The 24063-nt window shown below is 34.1% G+C and overlaps 3 protein-coding genes across 4 annotated transcripts; 2 read left to right on the top strand and 1 right to left on the bottom strand.

The window, feature by feature from the left end:
- The first annotated feature begins 845 nt into the window (after positions 1 to 845).
- LOC133681181 (protein LURP-one-related 17-like) lies at positions 846 to 1926 on the top strand. Its single transcript, XM_062104347.1, has 2 exons — positions 846 to 1304; positions 1473 to 1926. Exons 1-2 carry the CDS (start codon positions 972 to 974, stop codon positions 1839 to 1841), a joined length of 702 nt encoding a protein of 233 aa, XP_061960331.1. The 5' UTR covers positions 846 to 971; the 3' UTR covers positions 1842 to 1926.
- An 808-nt stretch (positions 1927 to 2734) lies between these two features.
- LOC133678187 (uncharacterized) lies at positions 2735 to 8030 on the bottom strand. Of its 2 annotated transcripts, none has more exons than XM_062100422.1 (7): positions 7583 to 8030; positions 6538 to 6873; positions 5742 to 5897; positions 4760 to 5085; positions 3887 to 4397; positions 3739 to 3771; positions 2735 to 3524 (listed from the first exon to the last, which is right to left on the bottom strand). In XM_062100422.1, exons 1-7 carry the CDS (start codon positions 7830 to 7832, stop codon positions 3064 to 3066), a joined length of 2073 nt encoding a protein of 690 aa, XP_061956406.1. In that variant the 5' UTR covers positions 7833 to 8030; the 3' UTR covers positions 2735 to 3063. The 2 variants fall into 2 exon arrangements, with proteins under 2 accessions (XP_061956406.1, XP_061956414.1); XM_062100430.1 differs by having other exon boundaries at positions 3887 to 4391.
- A 7573-nt stretch (positions 8031 to 15603) lies between these two features.
- Positions 15604 to 21056, top strand: LOC133678176 (serine/threonine-protein phosphatase PP1). Its single transcript, XM_062100412.1, has 4 exons — positions 15604 to 15999; positions 18551 to 19110; positions 19780 to 19992; positions 20636 to 21056. The coding sequence occupies exons 1-4, from the start codon at positions 15822 to 15824 to the stop codon at positions 20645 to 20647; spliced, it is 963 nt and encodes a 320-aa protein (XP_061956396.1). The 5' UTR covers positions 15604 to 15821; the 3' UTR covers positions 20648 to 21056.
- The last annotated feature ends 3007 nt before the right edge of the window (positions 21057 to 24063 follow it).

Below are 24063 nucleotides of genomic sequence, written 5' to 3'. Positions count from 1 at the left end.
TTTTTCTCAACACCATGAGTACCTCATACGGAGTTGACTAAAACAAACCATCAAATTCGATCCTAAATTAACCTAAGTTTACAACTTTGATTTAATTTTTTTTTATTTTTTATTATATCAAAACAAAATGTTTGGGAGTGCGGTTCAAACAGAGATTTGTACATGTAAACCATGTTTAAGAATATGGCCCAAACAAAGATTTGTGAAAATTCAATTTTTTATGCTTAAAATTATTTTTTATATTTTCATATTTGAAATCAAAACACACGTGACCTTTCTAACTGAGTTTGTTTAAAGGAAGGAAGGGACCAAGCTAAAGATGGAGAAAAATAGTAAGTTGAGAGAGAGAGAGAGAGTTTTTAATAATGTGATATTGTTTTTAATTATTTAATAACATAGCATCTATTTTAATGCAATAAAGCTAGATACAAATAATTATAGATCGATTACCATTAAAAAATTTAATCAGAATTCAACTACCGATGGATGAGAATACAAAATGTTCATCAAAATCCCATATCACATAATAAACAACTTCCTTGGAATTCATCATCAACTCCCATGTGCATATGCATACAAGTCTTTTTATTTTTTTTTAAAATACAAATGCCTAACTCTACTTCGTACAGGATGAACCTTGGAATCTTGGAGACCAACAATGGCAGCACAAACGTGTCACATCTTCCTGCACCAACATATGCAGTCCAATCAAAATCTTAACGCTGAAGATTAAAATGAAATTATTAATCTCGTAATCAAGACTCTAACTGACGAGGCATTACTAGTTGGGTAAAGTCTTGTTGGATTGGGCCTTAGAATTCCAAGAGGGAAAAACTAGTTAAACTTTCCTTTTCTTACAAGGAAACCCCACAATAGCAACGCGCCATACACGCGCAGGTCTCCTTTCTAGCAAGCAAAATCACAACACAGACAAGACAGCCATTCAAACATTCTACAGGTGGCTTATATAAATGTCTCTTCAAGGTTCAAGAGCGAAGACTACTACCACTATATTGAAGATGATATTTTTCCTGAAATCTTTGTCAAGATCAGTCCATGATCAAGAACATTATCACGAGCCAGTTGCTGAGACCGAGGAGGTCGAGAACAAGATTAGTACTGATGGCAAGTGCACTTTATTAACAGTGTGGAGAAAGTCACTCTTAATCAGTTGCAATGGGTTTACAGTTATCAATTCTTGTGGAGATTTAGTTTATCGCGTTGATAATTACATTGATCGTCCTGAGGAACTCATTCTTATGGATGGCTCAGGAAAATCAATCCTCACAATGCGTCGACGTAAGGTAATTAGCCCTTTTATTTTCGCATTTTATTCGTTTTTGAGTTCTTTAGGCTAATAAAGGGCAGAACTCGAACCTGGGAGTCTGGGACCCTATAAAGACGGATCAAATTAAGATATATCGGTCTCGTCTTAAAACTTGTTTTTTTTATTATTATTATTATAATTGCAGAAGCTTGGAGTACGAATTGATAGCTGGCTTGTCTATGAAGGTGAAGTAGGTAACCATTGCGCAAGAACCAAATTATCAAAGAATCCAATTTGGTGTGTCAGGAAGAATACCAATCACAATGCACTTGCTTATGTTTTTCGAGGATCCTCGGATAAAAGACCTTCGTTTGTGATCGAAGGTTCTTATACGCATAGATCATGCAAAGTGTTAGATGGATCAAGAAAGGTGTTGGCAGAGATCAAGAGGAAAGAAGCTATAGTTGGAGGTGTTTCTTATGGGGTAGAGGTTTTTGTTTTGAATGTAGAGCCGGGATTTGATCCTGGATTTGCCATGGGTTTAGTTCTCATATTGGATCAAATATTTTCCTAATTTTGATTTCTTTTCTTTTCTTGGGCTAGGAATTAGTCTTTGTAATGAGAATGCAAGATATGAATGTCCATATGTTTTGCCACAATGTTAAGGAAATAGACGTCCCAAGGAGCACTGATCGGTTAAAAAAAGAAATATGAATGAGTGGTGATTATTATTGAGGCGACAATCAATCTTGGCTCCAAAGATTAAGAAAAAAACACAGTTAATTCCCATTTGTCTTCTGATCTGATGAAAGGAATTGCCCTCCCTCTCTCTCTCTGTTCCATTGATGAAATGTAAAGTTGAAAAAAGAACATGAGATGGGGTTGTGGCAGTTAAAGTGTCATTCTAAATTCCCGGGGACGTTCTTTTGAAAGAATGGTTCTATCCTTCTTTTACAGTCAAAAAAGAAAAGGAAAAGGAAAAGGAAACAGTCTAGCCTTTTCAAAGCTGCAAGTAATACCAGCAATCTTAAGCTTTTCCTTTTGGGATAGAAAATAACAGGTCTACAAATTACTCTCTTCAGTGTACAGGACTCGATAAGAAGTGCACAAATTAATCTCTTCAGTTTCCACCAAAGCTTCTGGGTGCGTGAAGAATGGAGAGATGCGGGTTTTGATCCCCGTACATCTCGAGCGCTCTGCTATCAGAGCCACGTCCCCGTGATCTGAGAGTGATATGAATATATTGCAAGACGACATCTTGCCTGGAACCATCGTGCATCATGTCTCTACTGAATTTGAATCTAAATATTATTTTGCATAGGACTTCAGATTATTAACCAGATCTCACCTAGAACATCCACAGGTTTCTTTGCACTATAGGCCGCTGGCAACTCTTTTCGTTTTAAAATACAAGTGGTTCTCCAAAAATTCAACGTCAACTGATCAGCTTCTCATAAAAACTTCAACTAGTCAAACAGGGAAAAGAGCTGAAATTCCTATTGCCTCATTGAAATGCTTTACACAAGGCAAAGAATTACCTGCTGTAAAGTACAACTACTGTCCTTAATGGTACAACATTGTTGTTCATCCCTCGAGATGAACCCTAACAACAAATCCCGTCCGCCTACAGTCTAAAAACCCATACAACAATCCCACAATATGTACACGTCTGTCCAGCACAGTTTGGCTGGCCCAACAGCGGTGTTGATGAATTACATGAATTGATTACAATGAAGGGGCTTCTGAATCTTAAATATCAGCCCTGCCCAACATTCTCTGTTTCAATCCATCTGCATCTATTTACGAACCTTTTGCTGACCATTGTAAGTCCTGTGCAGAACTTTTGCAGGTGGGGGCATCATACACGCTTGCTTTAAGATGTAAGCAGCAGAATGTCTACTTTCTGCAATTGAGTCTCCAATTGATTTATTGGGAGATGATCTACTAGATTTTGGAGTAGACCAATTTATTGCCCCTTTCCCAAGACCGTTGATATGACCATGATCCTTTTTGTCCCCAATTGTTGAGAGTTTAGGCCTCTTTGAGCGCGTTATCTGGTCCACACCACCCATTGACGAAGTTGATGCTGCAGATACATCTTCACGTTTCTCGTTTGATTTTGTCCTGCGAGCTTTCATAGCCTTTTGTGAGAGCTTCTCAGGGCACCTTGATATTCCATTTTGGTTTTGCCTCGCCATTTGAGTGGCAATGCCATACAAGATTTTAGCAGCCTCCAACAGTATCGGACAAAGTTCATCTGTAAGACAGAAGGAAAAACACGCGAAAAACAAATACACATTAAAAAGCAATGATTATGCAATCAAACCAAGGTCTTTAATGCCAAGAGCGCGTGCATCCAGGCCATTGAACTCATAAATTAGTTACTCGACATCAAACACACAGTTGCAAAATGGCAGCTGAGTATTTCAAATCAAATGAAAACAAATTTATCCAGTATCTTCATATTTTACCTTTTCCTTCAGACTTTATGTCAACTTCAGATTCTGCAATTGGAAGAAAAATGACCCAATTAGTGGTATTTCAAAGATCTGCATGTATCTTTGTTAATAATAGCCTGAAAAGACCATCTCAAAAAACTAGCCCTTCAAGAAACTGTACCTAACAGAGCATGGGATGTTATAGAAGCCAGTGATGATGACAAGCTCCACCCACAACAAGGTTTCAATGAATCAACATTATTTCCTACAACAGCCAACTTTGGTCCTTGTGAAGGAACTAAGGTCTCATCATAAGCAAGAGACTCCAAGTTCATAAAGCAATCAGAGGCAGACCCAGGAGAATTGAAACTGTCTCTTATTCTTACCCATCTACCTTGGCATGTACTCCTACTTGGCAAACATTTAACTGAATCAGAATTAGTTCTGGAGTGCCCACTGAAAGTGTGTGACCAGGGAAAAGCTGGCAAGCTAGCTCGGCGAGATGTTGTCTTTCCTGGACGTGGATCAGGGACATGCCTCGATGATGCAGCATGCTTGGTTGCATCCAGAAGCAAGGACTCCAGATCCTTGGGTGGAGGAAGTGCCAAATGTTCCAAAGTATCTTTAGGTTGGTCAAACGAAAAATCAAGCAAATTAGCAGGAGTTTCAGGCCTGTTGCAAGAATCCTGTATCTACAAAGGGTAAGTAACACTCGCGTGTAAGATGACAACATACCAAAACATTTCTTTCATTTGAGCCTAAAGACTTAAAAAATCACACAGAATTGAATACAGGTCGTCCCAAAATTCAATCAGCTCTACAAACTGATTTCCAATGGATATTGTCGGGAGTAAAATGACACTCGAGGTGACTCAAGTTTGAAATTTAATAATAAGATTTTAGAAAGAAAATGTGAATAGTTATGTGTGTTTGTGTGTTAGGGATGGGTAGAGAGAGGAAGAGTTTACAGCTACTTATTAAGTGAGCTGTTAGACTCTCATCTAAGCCATGCTTGTCTACCTTCTCTTGCATCCAATAACTTCATTAAACTAACCTTGTTAGACGAAGAAGATATATTAGTTGCTGAAGAATCTCCATTTTCCACTATAGAAACAGAGTTAGATGGGCATGTGGGCATTTTCTCACTGGAACAGACATCCATCTCGGCAAAATTCTGGAACTGTGCAGGCCTGGGGAACTGGAGAACTGAGCAGGCTTTTCTAACTGAATGCAGAAAATTTTCAGTCGTATTTGCAGCTTTCTTCCCCTTGTCTTTGCCTAAGCTGGGACAGTCATAAGTGCCATTGAGAAGATCATTCAATGATATATCATCTACAGGCTTTGTGATGTCATGAACATCCGCCTTCAAACCACATAGTCCTGAGATTAATATCCAAATATAAACACATGAGTTTCATGCAAACCTACCTAACGAGAAGATACATAGCACAATAAGTTACCAGCGCCATAGAAGCAGACAAAAAAAAGTATTGCAGAAAGTGAAGATAAGAGGCATAATCTTCAAAGCGCAAAAAAGAAGAAGCAAAATCTGTGAAATTATGAATCATATGGTTAAATCTCATAGACTGATGGCAACTGAAAATCAATTGTCCATTCATCACCAGAACAGGACAGCACACAACTTCAGCGAACCAGACTAGCAGCAGGAAATTAGGGCAGTTTCAAACTAGGAAAGAAAGAGGCAATAGACTCGATTTGTGCCTTCAACAACATCCTGATGCTCCCCGCTCCCTCACCCCAAATTGATGGGTTTCTTTCAAAAACTTGCCAAATAAGTCTCAAGCAAACCTCATTAATTTGAATTCTATATCATGCATAAAAAAATATCAACATTACACTAATTGCATAAATATTAGAAGGTTGATTTGGCATATATCTCTAATGTATGAAAACTAAATTTGTATGCATGGATGTAACATAGAATAAGTTGAGGCAACAATTACAGAATTTACGCATATTGTCAATCAAAACTGATCATAAAACAAAAGCAAAATATTCACGTGACTGTATCATACCAAAAAAGCTGTTCCCTCCAGCAGCTGAACCAAAGCTTGACAAACCCGCCTTAACAGAGAAGGAATCATATTTAGTCTTCACAGTAACTCTAGAGTGTCTCCTCTCACCTCGCTTGCTGCCAAAGTTGTTCTTTTGTTTTGCCGATTGAGTTTTTTCTAAAATGTACATTAGATATATAAACCACACAACAGTATAAGGATTGAGCTGGCCAACAGCTTTTATATCAATATGTACTGTTGCATATTCTTATACACACGGTAATAAATTGCACATAATAGAAGAACATATGATAGGTTATTGTTAAGTGCTACAATCGAATTTCAGTGATGCCAGCAGTTGTAAGTGATATGGAAAGATTAAATCTATCCAAGATCATTTTGAGAATTCATCCTGGCACAATTCAGATTTTGACTTAAGTAACACATGAATTATAAAAGAAAAGACAGCGAAAGAATATCGATTTAGAGAAAAGGTATGCTGCAGTTCCAAAACTGCTTTCTCTCTGTGTGTGCGTTTTGCAAGCAATACAACGAGGAAATAAATGCACACTTATAGGAATCCTGCTAGGTATTCACCATAGCTTGCAGACACAGGCAGCCATCATATTAGGTGAAGAGCTGCCATATTATATGAATATAGCATTAAACATGTATGTACAAGAAAACATTATAATTGTTAATAAAATGACCACAACTACGAAAATCATTTTAAGGAGCTTCCGCCAGTGGCATCTTAAGTAGACAGAAAAATACTTCAGGTCAACTGGTTATTTTATACCAGGGAAAAGGGTTTTACCATGAGAGTCACTCTTGGTTGGATTTGAACCTAGCTTATCAGATGATTCCTTTGAGTTGTCAACAACAGCTGGGCCGGTGGAATCTTCCGATGGAGATAATCGTGGTCTCTTAGAGCAACCACTGCTACTTCTTGACATTTTCCCTCCTCTTCTTTGCACTTGCACTTCTTCAGGCCTAGGAATCCATGAAGGCCCATTTGAGCCAACACAATGGAGTTGTTCAGAAATGTCTCTAATAGGTAAGCTAGGCATCTGAATTACTTGCTCACAGTGTTCCAAAGGTAAAACCCTCTCCCATGAAGTTGACTCAAAAGCGGTGATTGAGCTCGTTTCATCTGCCAAACAATGGTTAATAGAACATTACACCACCGAGAAAGACCACACACCCGCACACGCAAGCAGCCACAAATGATAAATACATCATAATCTTAATTAATACAAAGCTTTAATGTTAGCAAAACAAAACATCCAAAATTGGCTTTTTCTTTAATTATCACTCCCCATAACCACTTCTTTAACTATATTCCCAGTTCTAGAAGCTTCTAAGGGTTATAACTTATAGCACATCTGCCACGGATGTTGAACTGATAGATAACAGACTATACATCCACATGATAACCTAGCTTATATTAATTTAATTTGAAATACAATAATTTTAACCCTAAAACACACTTAATGATGCATTTAAAAGCTAATTAACAATACAAAACTGAAAATCAAGCTCAAGCACCCAATATAGCAGCCTCTCTGACCTCACACTCGTTCACCGAACATTCATCTTCTACAATCCACGAGTCTACCACATGCTTGACTAGATCCAGACCTGTTCCCCACAATAAATCTTTAACTAGTTTCTCCCTTTCAATCCCTCACCGATCAATTCCTTAACAAGTTATCGCATCTACAGCTAGAAATGATTATACAGTTAAATATAACAAGAACAAAATTTAAATTCAAAAACAAAGAATTCAAGAAAGTATAGGGAAAAAAACACAATTCTTGTGTAAGCTCAAAAATTCACAAGAAAAAAGGCAAAAGACTAACCTTTTTGAGCAAACAAAGAGCTGCACTGCTGAATCGAAGCAGCATCAGCTACTCTAGGGCTAACTAAAATCGACTCCTCAACCTCAACTTCTTTAACAGCAACCGTTGAAACCCTATTATTATTACTATTACTATTACTATTATGTCTACCAAACACCTCATCAGATCCCATAACAAAATTCTTCTTTTTCTTCTTCGCCGCCGCAACAACAACATCCACCGGATAATTCACCTCCACCGACGCATCCATCACCGCCGTATAATTAACAATAAATTAGCGAAAGCGGTGTCGTGTTGAGGAGTTGATGACGAGAATTGAGGAATTGAAGGGGAGATGAAGGGAAAGGAGGTGTTTGGATAGGGAAGGCATGGTTGCGGCTGGGGGAAAGAGGGAGGGGTTTGTTTGGGCACGGGGGCTATTATTAGGGCAAGAAATTTGGATGAGAATGAGAAGTATTTATAGTTTTCGGGATTTGGTGAGGTGATTTATTTTGAAATGGTCCCCGTCGATTTGGGTATATTCCGGTATGGTAATTATAACGTTGGCCAGCTTAATCCACAACGCCAGAGTTTGTTGTTTGAGGGTAGTTTAGTCTCTGTGGTTTTTTCACGTGGATTCGATAAGTAAAAACGGTGGAACTTTTTTGAAGTTTGTGACCAATGGAAAGTTGTTTAATCTGGTAGATTTACCGTATTATCCTCTAACGTTCATTTATGGAAACGTGAAATGACTTCATTAGATTTTGTTTGTTTTTGGATTTTAAGTCTATTTTTAATATTTTTATTTTTATTTTTATTTTTATTTTTTTTACTTTAAATTAATACTTTTATATATTTTAAATTTTTTTTTGATATATTTATCATATCCGGGACATCGCGACGACTACTTAAAATTTCTTGATTGAAAAAAGACAGATATCTGACATGTTTTTTAAAGGGAAATGTCTAGTTCGAAAAGTCGTCATCAAGTATTATAATCACTATGAACCCTAATTGGTCAACAAAGATTCTATGGTACGGGACTGGTTACGCGAAAGGAAAGATGATATCATCACTTAAACGTTCTCTCTGAGACAGACTGCATTGTTGGTTTTGCCTAAAATTATTAGGAATTTGTTCACCCCTTTTTTTTTATTCTTCCTATCATGTTCTTGATTCTGATGTCAGTGAACAGTTCTTATAAATATTTTTAACTCTGACATTGATAAATATTACACAAACCCAAAAAATATACAATATTCATGATTTTAATGTCAATAAATAAGTTTGCAAAAAATTAAATTTTCAATGAAAAAAATTTCTACCCCATTTTTTTTGTTTACCATTTTTCTATTATTAGTTTTTTTTAGACTAAAATAAATTTAAAAAATAACATTACACAACAAATTTGCATTTATGCATTTAACAATAATGATCTACAAGTCGAGCACATAGCAGAAAAATACAAAATGCAAAGAAAAAAATAAAACGAAGCACGAGGGACTCACAAATAAACCAACAAAGATCCCCAAGTATTTCCAGAATTGTCAAATATCAAAAAGAGACTCATTTGGCTAGATATCAAAATAAAAAAGGAATAAAATACATGAAAAGAGCACAATGATGTGTTTTGTCGAACACACCCTTGGTAACACAATAATTTGGGCTTGTTGGGCCTAAAGTCCAGACCCAACCCACACTTATTTTACTGGGCTTAATCTAGCCCAGCTGCACAAATTGAGCCAGATCCAGCCAGCTCGGGCTGGTTACTGGTTCAAACCAATAACCAGTTGATTTTGTTTCTGCAAGCGTGCTTGAACTGTTCACGCATGCTTGCTCCACCAAAGAGTGAATTAAATTTGCAAGGAGGGAAAGATTGCTTACCAGGGTTTTTTTTGGCAGACGTCTTGGACAAAGAATCGACAGGCGCTTGTCGCGGGTGAAGCCTCTGTCTTTGGCTTCCTTTTGTTCTCTTCGTTCCTGCTCCTCTAGTCACTTCTCTCTCAGTCTCTTTTCTATTTGGCTTTCTTCTTCCCCTGTTTTTTTTTGTTCTCCCTTCCCCTTGGATTCGTTGCGTCCTCTGCCTTTTATAGGCTTTTCTTGCTCAAAACTGATATTTATCTTCCCCGGACACTGATCTTCACGTGGAGATGGAGCTTGAGACTTCGTGTTGTGGTTGGATTGGAACACCTACAGTCCTATCATTGCTGCATTGTTGGTAGTGGTTTCCTCCACGCCTCAATAGCTTGTTATTGTTAGGATATTGCCATTTAGTGGCAATAACCTACCATTAATTGTGGCTTAGTGGAAGCACCACTAATGCCACAATTAGTGGCATGATTTCGGGACCCATTGTCCCCTTGCTATTGCTGGAGAAAGTTGCTAAGAAATGCCTATAAAGGAGGCATATTATGTGAGAGCAAATATGAGAGAAGTGAGAGTGTGTGAGAACGTGAAGAGAAGAAGAGAAAGAGGAGCTGCTGCCATATGCAGCAGAGTGTGTGAGCTGGGAGTTGAGTGATCCTCCTCCTCCATGTATTTATTGTATCCTTTCTCTATCTCTAAATAATATGAACTCTCTCCCGTGGATGTAGGCGATTTGCCGAACCACGTAAATTATTGTGTCAGTGTGCTTACCCTCCATATGAGCAACTATCAGTACACCACCGGTCCGCGCATGAGGAGCCGGAATGCACAACAGTTATGGCGGTGAAGGAAACGACAACAAACTAAGAAACTGGTGATGGAAGTTGTGGGTGTGAGTTGCTTGTCTGGGTGGCAATTGGTATTTCCTTCGCAAGGGGCCTCCTCTGTTTCCAGAGGAAGAAGATGAAGAAAGGAAATGAAAACGACGTTGTTTTTGTGATGGAGCGGTCGTTTTTCAATTCGGTCCTCGAGGTTTTAAAATTTTTTTAAGCGGACCCCTAGGCACAATTGTAATTAGACCCCTGCATTTCGGTGTCTTGTACAAAACAGTCCTTGTCTTCCAATTTAATCAATTTAGTCCTTGATTGACTCTTCAACTTTTAATTTTTTCACAATTACCCCTGGAAAAATCAATTAAACTCCCTATAATACTCCCTCATTTTTACTTTGATCATTGAACTTTAATTTCTTGCAATTTTGTTCTAAATCAACCCCAAATTTTGATATTTCTTCAATTAAGCTCATGATTTCATTAATTAAACTAATTTCAAGTTCAATTATGTCCCAAAACTTATCAATTCTCCAATTAAACTCTTGATATCATTAATTAAACGTATTCAAAGTTTTAATTAAGTCATTAAATTTATCAGTTCTTTCAATTCCTACCAAAATTAACTTTAAAAGTTATAATTCCACCCTAATTAACTCTGAAAACTTTCAATTTGTGTTGTCTTGATCCAAATTCTAATTTTTGTTCTTTCATTTCATTTCTCATTTCATTTTCTTTTTATTTCACCAAAAATAAAATAAAATAAAAGATTGGGTTATAAAAATACTAACGCTAAAAATAAATTTTAAAAAATAAAAAATATTATTTTAATATATTTTTAAACATAAAACACCATTATCACAATAATAATCAAGTTGTTGATTGAGGCATTCATGATATTCCTCCTCATTTTTTTTATTTTATTTTATGAATAAGATTCACTCTAGCGAGTAAAAATCTTCAAATATTTTTTGAGAAATTGAAACTTTTTTTCAGAACGGGTAAAAACCTCAAATTGAATTTGTTGACATAGGGTAAAAGTTTTAGTGGAAAATATTATTAAAATAAATAACATTCAATAAAGTGGTTTGATAATTTATTTATCTGATAAATTATAATACCATATGTTACTTACACATCATTTTTATAAGAATATTATGCATAGTGTAAGTTATGTATAGGTTAATATGATTGATAGTGATAATGTATTTTTAGCAATATGAAAATGATTGATTTTTACAGTAATTTTTATTTAAAAATATATTAAAATAATATTTTTTATTTTTAAAAAATAATTTTTAATATTAACATATCAAAAATATATAAAAATATCAAAAAATTAATTTAAAATAAATAATAATAATAATAATTAAAAAAAACACTTTTAAAAGATAAAACAAATATACTCATAACCAATGACAATAACATCAGCCTAATCCATGACGTCTGGGTTTGTTGAGCGGGCGTAATTAAGTCTTGTGCTTTATGAAGTGGATTTATCCTATTGAATTTGTAAATGAAAGGAAACTAGGTGGCTCAAATGGTGGAATTTTGAAGATCATGAAGGATGGAAACTTCTGTCTTTTTTATTCTTTCTTAAAAAAAAAAAAATAAGGTGGTTTTGAATTTATTTTTCAAAGCACAACATTTTGCGCTTCATTTCCAGTTACATGTCAATCTTTATAGTTCACATAACATCACAATAATTAGCATTTATTTTTATTACAGAATTATAAAAAAAAGGGTTAAGGGGAGTTTATTTTGCATGAATTCTATAGAAATATTTGATCAATAAAATACCTTTATAATTTAGTAATTTCATTGTTATATAAATATAAAAAGAAACGATCACTATAGCCAAATTAGATGCTTGTTAGAGGCATACAATCAAAACTCAGCCCAACCTACCAGATATTTTTGCTTTGAGCTTCACTACCTTTACGGTTTTGTTTTTGGTGACTACGTATGGCCCCAAAACGCGTCTGACAAGTTAGTAACCAACACTACTAATAAGGTAAACTATCAACTCTTCACCCACCAATATAGGATATTACAATCCATCCTCGTTAAGGAGCCCGACAACCCCGTCGGCACCACCGGACAGCTAGTGAGATAAGCTCTGATATCAAAAGTCACAACCCGACCCAACCTGCCAGATATTGTCCACTTTTTTGCCTTACTGCCCTCACGGTTTTGTTCTTGGTGGCTACGTATGACTCTAAAACGCGTCTAACAAGTTAGCATCCAACATTACTAGTAAAGTCAGCTATCAACTTCTCACCCCCCGATGTGGAATATTACACTTACATTGTCTTATTGCATTAGGGGAGCCAAGATCTTCTAAAAGCTACCCTAAAAGGCGGTGATAGAGGGTCATACGACCTTTCTTACACCGCACAAATAATTCGGGGGTCGTCCACACACTAGTGCATGCATTGCACATACCAATGATTTTTTATTATATTTAATAACTATAACTTACAACAATACCCATGAGTACCTTTAAAATTTATAATAAAACTAATGTAAAATAACAAAACAACCCCTGAGTTGGAGTTTCGTTGGTTTTGTCTTTAAGGACATCAAAATGATTATATTATTCTTAAAAATTGAAAATACAAAAAATTCCCCGAGTATTAGGCATTAGGTTATTTTATTATAAAGTTAAATTAGTAATTTTACCGTGCAATAAAAATAAATGACTAATCTAACCCTATTTATTTTGTAAAAAACATTTATATTATGATGAAAAGACCACCTTGAGCCAAATATCTAGTTTAAAAGTTTAATTGTCATGCAACAATTGTCTTTACATTATTCAAATTAATAGTAGTTTGAGTCTTGAGCTATAATAACTTCTCCTTCACCTTTAGTTTCTATTTTTTTCAATGTGTGTATGTGTAAATGGACATGTACAAATGAAGAACATCCACATTAACAAAATTAGGGAGGGGGATTCATTGTTCAAAATGCATTGTTGATTTCCTCGTAAAACACCATGAATTCATTGTTCACAATCTTTTTTCCCATCAATTTTTTTTTCAAGTTCACTATTCCAAAACCAAATCTAAGGCCAATTTAAGTTAAATTATTAAGGAATACAAAATTAAATACAGAGGACTAAGGTGAAAAGAACAAGTAAAATGAGTGACCGTTTTAAAGTTTGCACAAGAAAGTTTACTTTTGTCCTTTTACTTTTCCAATGATACATTTTCAATCTCTCAAGATTTCTAAATTTAATGTTAGTACAAAACTTCATTTCTCTTGTTTTTATTCCCTGGTTAGGGATATGAGAGAGAAATGTTGTTGAATTATAGCAATAAAAAGAGAAAGTTACCATTAACACCAATTCTGGCCATAAAAAAGTTCGGTCTTGGTGTCCACAGGTTCCATTCGACGAGAGGGATTTAGCTTAGGTATTATTTTGCCTTAAAATGACTTGAAAAAATAGATCGAACCTTAGTAAATTTTTGAATTTCAGGTTAATTTCTCATTTTTTGACCAATTTTTTTTGTTGCTTAAAGGAATTAAAGGGTTTATGTTGGTTTTTAGGTTATGATTGTAGGTGTTTTTGGGTAAAAAAAAAAGAGAGAGAGAATGAACTTTGGGGGTTGAAAAACCCCAACCTTGATTTTTCAATGATTTGAGAGTCATCGAGAATCGAAGAGATAGACAACATAACGTCTGCATCACCTATAAAAAAATTAGTTAGACAAATAACATGTCGTTTGCATAACTAAGTGAAAAAATAAATTTAAACGGGGCAGGCGCACATGCTTGCCCTTGCTTTGAGCCCACAAACTAGTCCATTAGGACCAGACTCTTAGGCTCATCTTTAAAGAGTTTTCCTTAAGAGATTTTTTTGTTTCATTTAAATAAAATCAAAATCAAAGATTTTATTTTTTAAAAAATCATACACTAATAAAAATTTTTTGGATTATGATGGGATGAATATTTTTTTCGCTTTGTTTGTGTTTCTAGAAAAGCATAGTTTTTTTTAATGAAATTATCATTGTTTCACCGATCGAGTGGTAGATTCAACAAGTTAACTCGAGTTGACTCAAGTTTTTTTTGTTGCTTTTTTAAAGTTGATTTTTTTTAATTTCATACTTCGACAATAGATTTGTTAAGAACTGATCTTTTTAGTTTAATTAAATGTGAAGGATTCCATCTATTTTTTTAATGAATCAATATTTTTTCTTATATATATATCAAGGAAAAAACCTATATTTTGCCTTGTAAATTTAACAATGTTCCATCTCTTCCCAAGAGTTTATAAATATTTTCATTTTCTCCTATTTGCCACTAAATAACCAACACAAAGCCAACTTTTTCATATTTTTGTTTTACTTCTGCTCTCTTTTCTCATTTTGCCCTCTCAAGTTCACATATATGATACATGTCATGACATCTCACAGCAAATAACTAAAAACCTAGAAAAACTCATAAATAAAATTTTTGAAGTAGACTTTTTAACACTAAGGGATAGCATCAAAACGATAACATTAAAAAAATCTAAACTATAAGAGTAAAAGCAGAATATTGATAAAATTATAAGGAAAAAAAAATCGAAGTTTACCCATGTATCAAGTACAATTGTAATGATACTTGAAAATAAAATAAAAAAATTACCACTTAAATATATAATAATACAGAAAAGAAAAGGCAAAAATATTCTAAATTAGTTCGGTTATGTTTTCATTTTTTTTTATTTAAAGCTGTAGATATGATAATTGAAATCCTCCCATGTTAAATCTAAATCAAATGGGTATGATTCAATGCATTATAAAACGACAACACTTGACTTAACTGAATTCAAAATTAATAATGAGAATTCAATTATCTAATTAATAAAAAATACAGACAACAAAAAAGAAAAACGACTGGATTTCTAATATTTAGGGTATAGCTAGTTCCTTCAAGTGTCATCCAAGTTTCCAATTTCTGTCTAGATCAAATTTGGCCAGTTGTCAAACTTTGATTGAGATTTCAGCTAATCAACGTCTGCCACGCGTCTTTCTTGGGTTCATAATTTTGACTTCAATAGAATTGAAAGGATGGGCTAATCTCATCACAAATTCAAAATCTTTTTGAATTATTAAACAATAAAACCTGGCTAGTTTTCAACTTTTCTTGGGCTCCTCATCTACCATAATAACTACTGTTTGTAATTTTTTAGTTATTTTTTAAAATATTTTTATTTAAAAATATATTAACACAATATTTTTTTTCATTTTTTAAGATTTAATTTTGATATTAGTATATTAAAAATTTAAAATTATATATAAAACTTAATATAATTTTTTTTTTCAAAAAAAAACACGAATCATCAGTAAATATCATTTTTGTTCTAACTCCGTCTGTCAACGCCAAGCGGGAAAATAGCCGCCACTAACCTTACCCACTGATACTGTCCACTGCCAGAATCTCACATATCCCGCCGTTAGTTTTAACGCCGCAATCTCTTTTGTCACTTTAAGGAAAGCAAAGAAATCTTTATCGCGAGGGAGAGTTGTTTTGGTTGCAGCTTTTGCTAGGGTTTGTTTTTTGCTAGGGTTTGTTTTAATGGACGAGAGTTTACTTGACGACATAATACGGCGGTTAGTGGAAGCGAAGAATGGGAGGACGACGAAACAAGTTCATTTGACTGAGGCGGAAATCAAGCAGCTTTGTTTGGCTTCTAAGGGGGTTTTTCTTAGTCAGCCAAATCTTCTCGAGCTTGAAGCACCTATTAAGATCTGTGGTAAAGAAATGGAAAAGTCTGCTCTTTTTTCTTTCTCTTTTCAGTTTTTCATTGTTTTTTTTTGGTTTAATATATTGTGAATTTGAACTTATTTATGTGAAATTTGAGAAGTAGTTTTAGAGCTCATTTGTGGACAAATAGAATGGAATATTCACGCCGGTAAGAAAATAGCTGCGAAAGCGAGCAGGTGAATAATTGTTTTTTTTTTCCTGATAGATGATAAAAGGAGGATCAGGGATGTGAACTTCGATTCTTTTTCTGTAATAGTTTGTGGAGACATAAGTTAAGAATGTAAGACAGGAGCATTCAATAGGAAATGTTTTAAACATCATTGAATATTTGTAGTTCTGAGATGACTACTGGCTTTGTGTTTGTTTATAAGCTGGCTACATGGATGACTAATGGCAAGTGATTTGCTTGATTGGTAGAAGACGTAGTATGTATTAATTGAATGGACTATTGGCTTTGTGTTGTTTATAAGCTGGCTACCTGGATGGCGAATGGCAAGTGAGTTGCTTGGTTGTTGGAAGAGGTAGTATGTGTTAATTGAATGGAAGTTGCGTCATGGGATCATTAGAGAGTATGGTAGTTAGGATAGTAACCGTGTGAGTGATTGTTTTTTGTATAACTAGTGATTGGTATCCATGTAATCAGTGCGAGTAGAGGGTGGTTTTTAATTTATCATGATGCTAAAACTACTGGAATTGAATGAATGACTTAGGCAGTGGTTGTCCCTGTAATTGTGTTTATGACGTGAGATATATCTTATCTAATTTTTTTAGCTGTCATGTTCCTCTCTTCTGTTATGGTTGGCAAGAAGGGAAACAAATGTAAACAAATAATTAGACAATTGCTGGAGCCTTAGGCAGGGCGTGTTCCATGTAGATATTCCATGACTGTCTTGTGATGGTTTGTTTTGGTTATGTTATGGACAGTCATTGAGGAATTTTGGTAGCTTAGCCTTTGTAAGTTTCCCTACTCTTCGATCTCTCTGCCTAGGATTTTATTGGGATACTGTGACACATAGCAGAGTATGTAGGCTTCAAGTAAGTGCTTGGGATCTGAATTGAGTTAATAACACTTCTTTTAGGAAGGGATAGTGTTGGTCTTACGTTCAGTTGATGGTAACTGCAAGGAGTTGCATACTTGTTAGCATTGACTGGTATCATATAAAACACACAGCTTTGCCTTTTTCTAGGTCTTTGGGGACTGTATAGCCATGACAATGCATGCATGCTTTGAGCAGGAGCCTTTCTAAAACTTTTATGGTCTGTTTTGGGGAGGTGGGAGGTGGTGATAGCCTTGTCCTCGGAAAGGAATACATTTTTTATTTTATGTAATGCGATTAAGGTGAAATAAATGTAATTTATTGCATCAAATTGTCTGAGTAAAGGTCAAGAATCAGCCTTTATCAGTTCTTACCATCACCGTTGTTAAATTAAATTCTTGCTGCTATAGCTTTTGAGTTGCCCGTTCCGCAGGCTGTTAGTCTTCTAAGAAACCTGGAATATGCTTATGATTCTCTTTTTGCTATCGTGGTACAAGCTCTTAGCTTTACTGGAAGCCTTAAATGAGAGGTGTAATATGACTTGACTTTACAGATTTTTGTGGTTCAAAAATCTCCATATATATGATTTCTAATTACAAGATATTTACAAATCTTGTAAGAAACCTGAAATACTCACGATCCCCTTTTGCTACCGCAATACAAGCTCTTAGCCTTACAGGAAGATGTAGATGAGAGTTGTAATTCGAGTTGATTTTTCGGATTTATGTGGTTCAAAAACCTCCACATAGATGATTTCTAATTACAAGAGATTTACAAATATTTTATTGAAACAAAAAAGGTAGCCTACTGCCTTCTTGTTTTGAATGTATCAATCAATCTCCTCTTTTCTTGTATGATTTGGTTCCAACCTTTAAGTAAACACATTTGTAAAACTCTTAAAGTTTATTTTAGAGGAATAAAATGGAGAATAATTTGATTTCAGTGATACTTGTCAAGCAAGATAATTTTTTCCTTTCTCAGCTTGAATTTTGCTTAAAGTTAGATGATCAACCACGTTCATCTTGAAAGGATAATTTCATTGATGATGTGGCGAATCGATACTAGTTGGTTGGTTATTTTATTTTGGCTACAGGGTTCTAGTGCCTGTAGGTCTTGATGGTCATTCAACATTGAATCTTGTCTCCTATAATGACAATTGATATAGTTTGTCATATAAGAAGCTATGGTGTGGCAGGGAGGTAGAGCTCATGGTTTCATCACTCTGTCTCCAATGCCTAATGGTATAAATGAACTCTGGAGGGAACTCTTTTTGTTGTGCCTTATTTGTCAGTATTATTATTATTGGTTTTGTTTTCTATTGTTACTGTATTGGTGATGGGTTAATAGACTAGAGAGATTTAGAAAGTTATGTTTCATACCTAACTTGGCAATAGAATATCATCTATATTGACTTGTTTCATTTCTTGATCTGTCACATATAAGGAATCTAATACTGCAGATAATTTCTATAGGCTTTCTATACATTAACAACCAGTATGGCAGGTGATGTTCACGGTCAGTTCTCGGATCTTCTACGATTGTTTGAGTATGGTGGTTACCCACCTGAGGCAAATTATTTGTTCCTGGGAGACTATGTTGATCGTGGCAAACAGAGCATAGAGACAATATGCCTCCTCCTTGCATACAAGATCAAATACAAGGAGAACTTCTTCCTTCTTAGGGGCAACCATGAATGTGCTTCCATCAACCGTATATATGGGTTTTATGATGAGTGCAAGAGGAGGTTTAACGTTCGTGTCTGGAAGACATTCACTGACTGCTTTAATTGTCTGCCTGTGGCTGCTCTTATAGATGAAAAGATCCTTTGCATGCATGGTGGATTGTCTCCTGAGTTGAAGAACTTGGATCAGATCAGGAATCTTGCTCGCCCTATTGATGTGCCGGACCATGGTCTTTTATGTGATCTATTGTGGGCTGACCCGGATAAAGATATGGAAGGCTGGGGAGAGAATGACAGGGGTGTGTCATACACATTTGGGGCTGACAAGGTTGTTGAATTTCTTCGGAAACAGGACCTTGATCTTGTTTGCCGAGCTCATCAGGTAATTTTAGTTAAATTAACCCTTATACTTTAGCATTGGTGCATTTGTGCTGAAAGCCTGAAACTTTCTTGATCCAACTTCGATTCCTGTCATTTTTGGGTGGACTATCTCCAAGAATCACATTTATCGTTCACTGTTTTAGTGAAAGCTGCAGACATGTGAATGACTTTCTAAATTTCTATCAGCAGAATTTTGCATGTCAAACCTCCCGGGAAACTTGTGAAGTAGAATAGATGGGATTGATCACATCATTATCAATCATGTGTGTTTATGCCAGTGCACACATTTATGCATGCTCAGGGCATGCCCTATCACTTCACTTAGTAATATTTGTGTTTCATTCGTGTTTCTCCTCATGCTTTTGATTTCTAGCTGTATGAAAAGGGCCTTGGCGATGCAGGGCATGCATTTTACTGTTCATGTGCAAAAAGATTTTATACTTGTAGAGTTTGCTAGCTTAATGGTTTCCTTTTTTGTTCTTGCTTGTTTCATGTGTTTAGGCTTGATAAAAAAATTGGGTCTTCATTGTTATTTGGCCTGCTAGTTTACTCTCTGAGTGTGTCTTTATGTGCTTATTTGTTATGAGCCATGCATGGAAATCCTTTTGTTAGCATCATGAAGTGCTTAATTAATGTCTATCCGGTTTGTGGGAATGAGTGTGATCAATAGGTTGTTGAAGATGGTTATGAGTTTTTTGCAAAGCGGCAGCTGGTCACAATATTCTCTGCACCAAATTACTGTGGTGAGTTCGATAATGCTGGCGCCATGATGAGTGTCGATGATACTTTGACTTGTTCCTTTCAAATCCTTAGAGCCTCTGAGAAGAAAGGCAAAGGCGGATTTGGCAACAACATTTTGAGACCAGGAACTCCACCTCACAAGGTATGTGAATTTAGTCACACCCCATAGATTGGCATTGTGTTACTGTTCTGGCTTTTTTTTTCTTGAACAAGCACTGTTCTGACTTATGACCAAGACTTGATAAGGTTGAATCCTGGTCAGTTTATTAAGACTAAATTCCTGAAAATCGTTTTCAAGCCTCCCCTCCCCTCGCCCAACAAAAATTGGAAAAAATAAAGAAAGGCTGCAACATTATCAAAAGATCTAAAATGCAAAATAGAATATCTTATTGGGAATTCATCATTACAGATTTCAACATGAGAATTCACCTAGAATGACAATGTATATCTGAAGGGGTGGTTTGACTCTGGAATTTTGTTCCTGTGAGAATTGATGTAAACCATTCTTCTTCTGCAACAATTAAGGTGAACACAATTGCCATGGTTCTATACCAACCAATTCTCTTACTATTCTACTTAATCCAAAATTGTTACCATCTTTTGGCATCATATGTCTATCCTTGTGCTGTGTGCTGACTTGTCCACAATTTCTGTTTGCAATGCATTTTCTTTTGAGCAATGCAAGACATTGTGAAATTATTAGCCTGAAGCCTTACTGCAACCTTTGTGAACTTTAGATTTTCATGAAAGCTTAATGAGTTTTAACACCCCTCATTTCTCTCAAGGGGAAGAGCTGATTGATTTGCACAGCATTAAAAATCTGAAGTGGAATATAGCAAATGGAGTTGGTTTGCTCTGTCTTGTGCAAGTCATTCTGGCCAGAATCATCTTCTTTATGGTTAGGCATAATCACAGTAACTTTTGAGTCCACCTTTGGCACAAAAGATAAAATGTGAAGGCATAAGTTCCTGCACCTTTTGAAAGAAACCCTAGGCGCCTGTGCAAGATGAACGTGGAGACATTATGCTATTGAACCTTGTTAAAGGAGTTGATGCTCCTGTTATCCTTTGAAATAAAGTTATGTTTTAATTGATGTAAAATGGAACTTTCGACTCATGAGAATACTTCCTTTTCAGTTGCTTTCAATTAAGGCAAAACACTTTCATTTGAAAGGAAGTGTGATTTATGCTATTTACCATTTTATGATGGATTGCATCCCCTATTCAATGTTTTAGATATGGAACCGAGTCACAAACCTCGCATAGCATGTTTGTGATTTGCTTGTTGCTCAATAATTTGATCTCATTTTATGATTTTGGACCATAGAACAAAAAAAAAAGAGGCACTGGGGACTTATCCATTGATTTTGGCACTGGATGTTCCACGCTTCTTTCTCCTCGCCTCCCTGGCTTTGGCGCGCTCTCTATTAATATTAATGAAGAACAGTGACATTTTAACCAGATTTGTTTAGCATAGGTGGTAGCATATCCTTTTGAATCACTGCACCACTATTCGTTGCTAGAGAAACATTATTTTGGGATATAATTATTGGGTTTCGAAAAGTTGGAATTTGTGTTTGAATTGCATCAACACATCTTACGCAGTGAAGGCAACGAATTGCTTTTAGATAATTTTTTATTATACAGTTCCCTTGGTAATTCATTTTTTCTGAGCAAATTCATCAAATCTTCGGTTCCTGCTTTTCACGTTAAACGAGTCTTGTTAACTGTACAAGGGAACTATTTCTTGGCAAGTTTAAGTGGCAGTTTTGAATTCCGTAGAAACAGTATTTCTAAAAAAAATTGATTTTTTTAAATATTATTATTTATATTTTTTAATATATTAATATCAAAAATAATTTTAAAAATAAAAAAATATTATTTTAATATATTTTTGAGAAAATAATATTTTAAAAAGCAAATGTTATTACATTTTCAAATATTTTCTAAATTTATTCATATGATTTAATATAACTTCTGACTTGTGTTTTGACTTGGGTAAAAAAAATATATTTTTTAAATTTTAGTTCAAATTTAGCTTTTACCAAAAAATTGATTTTCTACATATTCTTTTATTCAAATATAGTGATTATTTTCATATTAGTTTATGCAGTTTTTTTAGATGATTTTTAAAACATATCTTTTATAATATTGTCATAAATTTAAAGAATTTAATAAATTATTGGAATATTAGCAAAGAAAATTGAACATATTGATATTATCTTGTACTACATTCCTTTTTTAAGAAGATTGCTTTGGGCTAATTTTTGTTAAATATATATTTAAATCTAAATTATTATCAGCACAAGTTAATTATGAGAAATGATTTCTGAGCTGTAACTGCACAGTTCTGGAGAATATTTTTTTCATGAATCACATCATGCAAACCTGTTCTGAGTGTCGTTAGCTGCAAAATTCTTGAATGTTACTGTAGATGAGTTTTTATTTTTTATTTTGAATATTTGTATTTTAACTATTGCATAGTATTTTTTTATATATAACTTTTGCATACGCAATCCAATTTGAAGTGACTTTCAATAATGAAACACATCCTGACTTGCAAGAAATTTAATTATTTTTCAATGATGATGATGATTTTTTTTGTAAACTAGTTCTTACAAATTAAAGCCGGATCCCTTTGAGATTTTAGTATTGAATACTGACCGAAATTTTTAATTTCATAATCTTAAAAGTTAAAACAAAGGAAAGTAAAATACATAAAGAAATTAATTTATTTACTTTTTCATTCATAATAAAAAAACCGAAGAGATTAATGAATAATCTACCACGTAATAATTTCGCATTTGGCAACAAACAAACCCCCACCTGATTTTCATAGTTCATAAGGAATTGGTTGTTATTGAGGCAGAATTGCGTTTTTTAAAAAAAATTAAATTGTTTTTTGTTTTATATTTTTTTTAATATATCGATATTAAAAATAATTATATATATATTATTTTGACACATTTAAAATAAAAATACTTAAAAAAACAAACATTATTATAATATCAAACATTACCTAAAAGTTACAGTGTCAAACACTCGACGACTCAAGAAAACCATCCCATTATAATAATACTGACCACCTATTCTAGAAGGTATTTTCGCTATTAATCTCAAAACCAAGTCCATCTTCTTATCCTAATTTAAATTGTTAGTGTTATGTCGGGAGCTAAGTCAATTTTTGAAATATATAAAAAGAATCTCGAGTGATGATAACATTTTCAAAGAAAAAAGAAAAATATCGGACTTGAATCATTTTCAAATGAATTTAATAAATTTGATTAATTGAATAATATGATTATAAAAAAAAAAAACCAACGACAAAAAAATAAAAATGATAATGATAATTATTAGTGAAAAAAAATGAACGTCTACCAAAGTTATGAAAAGATACCCGTTGAATATTGTTAAAAGATCTCAACGATAATAACAAAATAAAAATTGAATGAGAATGAAATAACTTCATAAAGAGAAAGAAAAACAAAGCTCAATTACTAACAAATCAACAGTTGAATGATGAATTGAAAATAAAATAAAAATGACTAAAAAACTTGACTCAAGTTAGGCATGGCACATCCACAGCTCGATCATGAGACTGAAATAATTCTATATAAAATAAATTAAAAAAAACAACAATGAAGGTCAACTTTCAAGCAAGCTAAATGATGAAATGTGAAAAAAAAATCAATTAAAAAAATATTAAAAAAACCTGAGTCAACTCAAGTTAATTAAATTAGCCTGAGATCTTAGAAAAAAGAACGAGATTCAAGATAATCCCATATAAATTAAAGCAAAAAAAGTCATGAGGCTCAAGTTTTAACAACCTAATGTCAAATAATAAAAATAAAAACAATCAATTTTAAAAAAAGACCTAGAAAAGGAACCAAAATCAAATTGGGCTAATCTTCGAAGCCTGTGATCGAGTTTATAAGATCGAGATTACACTATAAAAGGCAAACACTAAAGAATCATAAAGGAAAATCCCCAATTATCCAAATATTGAGGGATAAAATTAAAAAAAAAATCAATCAAGAAAAGATTAAAAAATAAAATAAATAGAAATAAATAAAATAAGAACCAAATATGATATAAAAACAAAACGAAATAAAACAATAAGGAACAAAAATGAAAGATAAAATAAATTAAAAAAATAATAAAAACAAAAAAATAACTATAAAAAATAAAGACTAAATTTGATAAATTTTTTAAAT

The sequence above is a fragment of the Populus nigra genome, chromosome 1 (genome assembly GCF_951802175.1).
Source record: "Populus nigra chromosome 1, ddPopNigr1.1, whole genome shotgun sequence".
Classification (NCBI taxonomy): domain Eukaryota; kingdom Viridiplantae; phylum Streptophyta; class Magnoliopsida; order Malpighiales; family Salicaceae; genus Populus; species Populus nigra.
This window is presented reverse-complemented; position numbering and strand designations above follow the sequence as displayed.